At 35.2% G+C, this 8099-nt stretch overlaps 1 protein-coding gene and 1 long non-coding RNA gene across 2 annotated transcripts; one reads left to right on the forward strand and one right to left on the reverse strand.

Moving 5' to 3' along the window:
- Positions 1-489: 489 nt before the first annotated feature.
- LOC111390133 (ubiquitin receptor RAD23d-like) lies at positions 490-2337 on the reverse strand. The gene is made up of 2 exons (XM_023015133.1): positions 2155-2337; positions 490-693 (listed from the first exon to the last, which is right to left on the reverse strand). The coding sequence occupies exons 1-2, from the start codon at positions 2248-2250 to the stop codon at positions 505-507; spliced, it is 285 nt and encodes a 94-aa protein (XP_022870901.1). The 5' UTR covers positions 2251-2337; the 3' UTR covers positions 490-504.
- A 930-nt stretch (positions 2338-3267) lies between these two features.
- LOC111390121 lies at positions 3268-5152 on the forward strand. The gene is made up of 2 exons (XR_002701852.1): positions 3268-3539; positions 4508-5152. It is a non-coding gene; the product is annotated as an uncharacterized LOC111390121 (long non-coding RNA).
- Positions 5153-8099: the final 2947 nt, after the last annotated feature.

The raw sequence follows: 8099 nt of genomic DNA on the forward strand, positions 1-8099 counted from the left end.
TGGGGGGGGGGGGATATAAAAGTCAAACTTGGGTTTGCTTTCGAGGGTAGCTGTTTGAGGAGAGTGAAACCCTTAACCAGCAAAAATGAAAACACAATGTCGTCAAATAAAAAATTGCAGGGAGGGAGAAGATTAATAAATATGCCATTATCAGAAGCATGTCAGTATCCGACACGCATTGGATACCCACTTGCCGGTGCGATGAGCGTATTGGTGCTCATAGCTCTAGCTCATACCTATAATAATTTTGTTGAAAGGAAATAAATGAAGTCAAAGACAACATGTATGATTACTAGACACATCTGAATTTCCACAGGATTACCTATAGTGCAGAACATCTTCCTACCAACATGAGATATATCACAGCTTTACAGAAGTGAAATTTATCTAGAAAAATCCTTCTCCTTCCTTTTTTTCGGAAGAAAAGGAGGATCCAAACAAAATCAATGAAACGGAAGAAATCCGAGTGAAAATGGAAACTTCCAATCACATGAACAAAGTGATTTAATGAGCAAAATGGTAACTTCCAATCACATAAACAAAGTGGAATTTAACGAGAACAATGGTAACTTCACTCACATTAACAGCATTAGCAGAACACAAATTAATAGTAAAGTATGAAATACTATTTGTCGTTACCGTTGCAGCAGGAGCATTTGATGTGGTTGAACCTTCACCTGATGAGCTCTTGTTCTGAAATATTTCATTGGAAAAAAAAATTTAAAAATCTACTACAAATGTAACAGTTACTAACAACTCGAGACAAGTAGTGTCAAAAGCATCAAAGAAATTCTTAAAAGGAATAATCAAGGAGAAACCAAAGGCAGCATCCTGGCAACAAGATCTGGTTACAAAACAAACACAAACCTCCATAGATTGGGTCCCCACAAAGCTACCAACTTTGGGAGGCAGGGGCACCACTTCCTAGCTGTTTTATATGATGATGTGGAACCATGCAAGGATGGTAGTTGCCGACTTGCCGTACATTGATGAATGGGGCTATGAGGATTCGGCTGCTGGCTTTGGTGGACAACAGACCAGAAATCAAATGCTGCTATTGAGTTGGAAATTTGGGTTAGGCTAATAAGTGGTGGAACGATGGATCAGAATAAGAAGGCAAGATTATTTTTTTGGCTGGAGGAATATAAATTTTGGACAGCTGAACTCGGTTCAAGCAAATCTCTCATTTTTGTTATTGTTGAATAGTAGAATCAACAGTAACTTTCTTCGCTAAACAGTGGCATGACTGTAACTTTTTTTTAACTGCTAAACAGTGTCGTAAACTGTAGCCTGTCCATGGCTACCTTTTTTTTACTTCTCCTTTTTTTCATTAAAAAGGCCTCAGTGAGCTAAAAGGGTAGGCTTTGACAACAATTAGTGGAGAAGAGAGAGAGAGAGAAGAGAAGAGACCTTGAAAAGAGTTATAAAGACAATCACAATTATTTCAAAAATAAGGTATAATTTATTCAACAAGGCTAGTCCTATTTGTACGTAAAATTCATACCAATACAAGGTAAGTTACCAAAATATGAAATTGGCAAATTTCAAATTAATAAATCATAATATAAATTTTATGGTCAAGTCAAAAAGCATGTAATTTGGCATGTGATCTTCCATGTTAGGAAGGTAATGCCTTTACTAGGAATGTAATATCCATCACCTTCATATCAGATAAAGCTCCCTAGAGCAAAGTTCACATATTGATGTGCATCTGAATCCAACATAATCTAAATTCATAGCCTCTCTACTAATTCCATGTTTAACACAAAACAAAGAATGGGTCATGTGCATTATTATCAATTTAGGCCCTTGATTCACATAACTGGCATTACAGTTGAAAAAGCTGGTGAAACATGCATAAAGTAATATTCATTTGAGAATATCATCTCGAAATGGTGGTAAACCCATGTGCCTTCACAGGCATAAAATGAAGATTCCATTTTTCTAAACTATTGTTCCTGCTGAAAATCTTCTGGCCATAAAAATATACTGCAACGACAGAAGGCCATAAAGTCAAAACAATAAGGTAAAATGTTTTTGAAACGAAGAAACAAATGATAAACAAATTGGCTGCAGCCTATAATAGTGTTCTGAAGGTAAATACGGATTATTTCTTCTCATGCACACAGTGACAAGCAACATATCAAGTTTTACCTTTGTAAGCATGATGACAACATAACTATTCTCAGCAACATTATTTTCTTCCAGTGTTGAGCCATCCTTGAGAACTTTTCCTTGATAGATTAGCATCTGTTGTGCAGCAGGATAAATATCTGATCCCTGAGCAGTTTCTATGGTTTTCTTCACATCTTCAACCTGCAGAATGACATAAAATGCTCATAATTTGAGAAAATATAGGCTATCAGTCCACCCATAAAATTTAAAGATCGCATATTTTTAAATACTATTATACAAATATCAGCAAATTTTCTCTCTTCAACCTAAAAATGAGCACCACACCACGATCTTCACAAAGGAAATTCCTTTAAATATTTTGTTCTATGTTAAAACATATTTTGTTCTATGTTAAAACATGTCACAAAAGCGAAGAACCCTGCCTTTATCCAATTCTAAATGTTATATCTATAAATGCTCCAACTGGATTCAGCCAATTCACACTCAATCAGATTTTAGCATCGTCTCAAAAGTCGGGGTAATACTCATTCAAATGATTAACACGTGTCCACATAAAATCATGTCTTATCAAGTGTTCATTTTTTGCCATGGAAAAGGGCATTATTTTAATTCTGTGATAGAAATAAACTAACAAATAACAGTTTTCAAGATTAAATCCCACAGCATTAATAGAAAATTTTAAATAAAAGACAATAGAAGTATTTCAACAGTAGGCAATATGTGCATGATTTGGAAGTTCTATGTCCTGACTTAAAAAGGCAAAAATTCAGGGAAATACAGCTAAAAGTTAAAATTAATTGCAAGTGGGTGGGGGCACTTGGACCATATAATAGAAAATAGAAAAGAAATTTTAAAACATCTGTGTAACAAGCATTTATTTATTTAGAAAGAAAAGAGAAATATGCATCTGAAAAACATTAATGTAAGAAAACAATAGGTGTTGCCGTTGCTCGAAGTGTGGATTTATTATCCACTTAAAAGATTTCACCAACAAAAATCAAAATTTATAAAAAAAAAAAAAAAAAAAGTTTTGTTTTTTTTTGGAAAAAAAAAAAAAAAAAAAAAAAAACGAGTTTACACATGGCTGGAAGGGAAATAAAAACCCCCACTGATAATAAATGGAAGAAAAACGTTTGGTGCGTGCGGTGTTGGCACATTATTCCCAAATTCAACAAAAACCAATCTGGAAAGTTTGAGTGAAAAAATCGGTGAGGTCGGAACTTCCAGTCGCCGCGAATCTCGACACCAGCGAACCTCCCATAAAATCTGACAGGTCTTGGCTCATTATCCCTAAAATCAAAGAAAAATGGTGGGGGTTGGCAAGCATTCCAAATCGAACCATTCGCGAACTGCATCGCTGCTGGCCGCTACGTACTAGAACACCGAAGTCGTCATCTTGCCAGGTATGGTTCTTCTAATTTTTTCTCCAAAGAGACTGTATTTAAAACATTTATCTAAGAGATCGTAGTAACAAAAGTAGGTTATGAAATTTGAAATAAGAAGTGCAACCAAAGAGGAGTTAGATTAAAAGTTTATATGGGGACAGTCATAAGGACCAAAGCAAATTTTAGTTCGGTCTAGATCAATAATACATCCTCGTGTCAATAAAGTTAGATATGGACAATTAATCCCACTTTTCACGAGACCCTGAGCTCTCAAAATTTAAGGTAAATTCCATCATTTCGGGATCATACGCACATTTTATTAATTTAGAAATTTTTTAAGATTTATATTCACATTTTGTTCCTGGAGAATTGCATTTTAGTTTAGTTATTGATATAGGGAAAAAAGCAAGTCTGATTATAACATTGAATAGATCGGTCTATTTTCAAATTCAAGAATTCGCTTCGAGAATTAGCTAATTAGGACTACACTGAAATTTTAAACCAACATCAATATTGGTCATCAAATAAAAGTTGTGTTCGTTCAATTTTTTTTCTAACTCACAATTTTGGTGAACAAATCTTATTGCCTAGATTTTGGTCATTCTTACCAATGAACAGAAAATTAGAAGATAGTTCGTCTGTATTTTCATATAGTTGCAAAAATAAACATTGAGGGAAAAAGAAAAAAGTAGATGAAAAGAAAAGAAAAGAAAGGTTATCTTAATTATGGCTCAAGTTTACAACGCATGATGTTAATGGATTGATTTGGTCTATTCAAGCAATTCCAATCTCTTTAAACCTAACCTACTAACAGGTTTTGACTCCTAAATGTTACCCTCTTGGACTGAAATTTTTTATTTTGGTTTGTTGCATTTACTGTATGGGTTCATGGATTTTTTAAGGTTGGTAATTTGCAATGGTGAGATTGTGTTGTTGTGTTCATTTGGTGCTTGAAACTGATGTTGGGTGGTTGATTGCTGTTGTAGAATAGGAGGAAAGAATTCCGGAATTTGTCATAGTTGCAGATCGAAGGGACATTTCTTCGATGAATGTCGAAGTAAGATCGCTGCCTTGTTTGCAAGAGTGGATTCCAGAAGTGCTTTGAGGTGGAGAGAGAGACCGATAACAAAGGAAAACTATTCAAATGCTGTAGTCGTAAATGCGATTTTTGGAGTGGGTTGGAGAAGAAGAATCAAGTGGTGAATCAAGTGCCGTCGATAGCAAGGCAAATCCTGTATCGAAAGAATCAGTGTCGGATTTGTCGTGCATGTTTCAATATCAAATTCATCTCCCCGACGAAGAAGAGGTCCAAATTTCGATGAATATGAACATGACAATTCACAACATGGAGAAGAATGAGAAATGAAAGTGGCCGGCTGCATTAGTAGCCCCATTTTTTAATAAACGTTGATGTTATGTATGTTTGCATTTGTACGACTCTTCGTAGTGACCTTTTGGGTTTGAAATTCGGCCCTCTCCATATTTCCTTCTTTTGGAAGGTCTTGTGGTTTGAAATTTAGTTCTTTCTAATTGTAGCTTTAAAATTCCCTTAATTTTTCTACTGGCATGCTGTAAGACAGAACCGATATTGATATCAATTTATTTGAGCTTGAATTGACTTAACTTTTATATATGGGTGAAAAATCACTAATTCTACAAATAGTGCTATTCATATATGGGAAGTAGAATTGAATTAATTTTTGATACTTATTAATATATTTGATTTGGCGTTCTGAGTTTTAATTTGTGAGTATGATACTTATTAAGGGATGATCTTGTGCCTTGCTGACTGTTGTGATTTGGATATGTATTTAAACAGCAAAACTCTTTGCTGGGATTTGTGCTACATAAATCAATGTGTGAAGTGTAAACTTCATTAAGATATTCCCATGTATTTTATAATTATGTGTCTGTAAATGTTAATCCTTTAATCCTGGATGTGTTCTGGCTGTCATTTTTTCGCGTGCTATCATTTTTCGTGCGACTTTTAGACCTTGTTTGTGATAATTATCAACACAAGTTTCGCATCTGTGACTTCGTAGGCTCATACTCGCTTTTCTTGAAACTGAAAAGTGGGTTTCTTTTCAGAAATTAGTTAAGTTACAAGGTTCAATATTGTTAAAAATGTTGCTGGCTTCTGTCCTTATAATCTGTGAAGGATGCAAAGTTAGCCGACACAAGGTCCCATTGATATGTGCTTTAAATGTGTAGAAACCTTTGGTTTGTTACAGTTATGGTAACCATAATAATAAAGAGTATGTAAATTAAAAGAAGATGCCCCATAATGCGTAAAGTGCTTTCTATTATTGAAGTGTGTATGTATCTGTTAAAGGTGACTTTTTTGGAGCATAAATTCTATCTTATTAAATGGATGCATAATTTATTATAATCTCTAGTCAAAATGTGCCTGTGACTTTTGAGTTTCTATGCAGAGAAAAACTTAATCTAGTGTTATTGTCCTGCTGATTCTCAGACACAGACAATTTATTAACCACCACTCCAAGCAGTCACAAGAATTGAATCATTGCTAACTAAATTGTACAAAAAGCCGACTGCCCGTCTTTCACAAACTCCTCTCTGAACTTCAGAATCTTCTCAAGACTATGATATACATTATGAAGAGGTTCCTAGAAATAATACACATCAATATTATAGTGATGTTGCATAAGCATCCAGATAAAAAATTTAAAATAGTAGCTGTAGGAAAGATACACCAGGACAAGGGAAAAGAGTGAAACAAGAACCTAATAAATTCAAAGCCTAAACTTTATTAAATATCTCCAAGTATTTTATATGAAAAGCAAAAAAATCCAGGCATGAATAAATCTGGAGGATACACTAAGCATCAACTCACATAAAAATGATTTCTAAGTTGTAGCATAAAGTGCTTAGTAAAATCATCTTTTGAATTATTGGAAACTATAGTAGAAATATGTGAAACAAAAATACAAAGAGTGATTAGCAGTTTTTGAGAATTTGCCACCTCGAGGACTGAAATGTTTGAAGTAGTATAAGATAGTTGAGGAGAATTTGCATAACAATTAAGTCTACATATAAATGATCAATTACAATACGATGACGTTGTTGGTATTGCATCTTGCTAATGTTGAGATGCTTGAAGTTCCTGTGTACCAATTGGAGTAGCACTCTGACTCGATTTTGGTCTCTTTCCTTTGCTCGATGTCAACGTTACCTGTATATCAAAACGAGCGTATGAGGATTTGTTCTAACAACTAGGCAGAATATGAATTATAATATTTTAAAATACCTTTACTTTCTTCGAACTCGACTCCAACGGGCTTTTACTTCGAAGTTTCTTTGGTACACCTTTCTTCTCGATACGACTAGTCCCATACGCTCCCGCTCAAGGTATTTTGCGATACACTATACTGAGTGCTTGATTGTACCGTACGATGTGCGAGGACATTACTAGTTGTACTCGTCCGTGTCAACGTAAGAATCGTACGCTGTGATTCGATCCACTCCATTATGGCACGAGTCTGCCCGTCGTCATCAGCAGCAAGGTCTGCCAACCCAGCAAAAGATGACACATACTGTCATATCTCACCTAACTAGGTGTACTAACCAACCCAGTGTAGTTCACAGCCACCTCGCGTGTGCTCTACTAACATCTCTTCTCCATCGTCTCAGTATGTACCTCTCCGGTATTGATGTGATGCAATTACGAATCAACACCGATATCGCATGCCTACAAATTATACCCCTGAACTCGAACAAGTGATAGATGCAAATGAATTAACAATTCTCTTTTTGAAATGAGACAAAAAAATATTTTTTTCTTCATTCGCTCGCCGCATGCCACAATTTCGCAGACCTCGTACATTGTCCCAAAACTATTTTCTGAAGTAGATATGAGGTCACAATACATCTTCCCTACAAACTCCTCTTGAACCTCCTTGAATTTTGAGATGGTGTAAACAGATTGAAATTGTTTCTCCATTTCAAACATACTTACGCATGATAGCATTTGTGAATATGATTTGAAATCAGCTTGAAATTCCTTTTCAACCTTATTTCGTAGTGCTCGCTCATATTGTTCCACATACTATTTCAATGAAGTCTTCGAATGTACATACCAGTCAAAAAATACATTCATACTCTCACTTCTTTGCGTTGTTGACATCCCAGCCTAAAAAATAGTTTTCAGAAAGCAAGGAACCCAATGCTTTATGTTCTCGTATAGTCCAGATAACCAATCATTTTCATGCAATTCAAACTTATTGATCATTGTGATCCAACCTTCTTCAAACTCTTCAACGAACTGGGAATCATACACCAATCCATGTATATCAGAAAATATAGAACCCTTATCAATATGGTACCCAAACTTCTCTGGCAACTTTTTCAAAATGTGCCATAAACACCACCTATGGTTTGTATTTGGAAAAACAATTTGAATTACGTTTTGCATGGCTCTATCCTGATCAGTGATTATTCCATGGGGAGCTATACCGTGCATGCACTGAAGCTATGACCTGAATAGCCACACAAAACTATTTGTATCCTCGTTCGAAAGCAAACCACAACGGAGCAGTGTTGATTGTCCATGGTGATTGA

This window comes from Olea europaea, unplaced genomic scaffold (genome assembly GCF_002742605.1).
Source record: "Olea europaea var. sylvestris unplaced genomic scaffold, O_europaea_v1 scaffold65, whole genome shotgun sequence".
In the NCBI taxonomy this organism is placed as follows: domain Eukaryota; kingdom Viridiplantae; phylum Streptophyta; class Magnoliopsida; order Lamiales; family Oleaceae; genus Olea; species Olea europaea.

Excerpts from the sequence above, each read along its gene's own strand:
- LOC111390133 (XM_023015133.1), bottom strand. The coding sequence starts at position 2,250 with ATGCTAATCTATCAAGGAAAAGTTCTCAAGGATGGCTCAACACTGGAA. Across the intron at positions 694-2,154 it reads TTGTCATCATGCTTACAAAG|AACAAGAGCTCATCAGGTGA; the intron begins GTAAAACTTGAT and ends GAAATATTTCAG.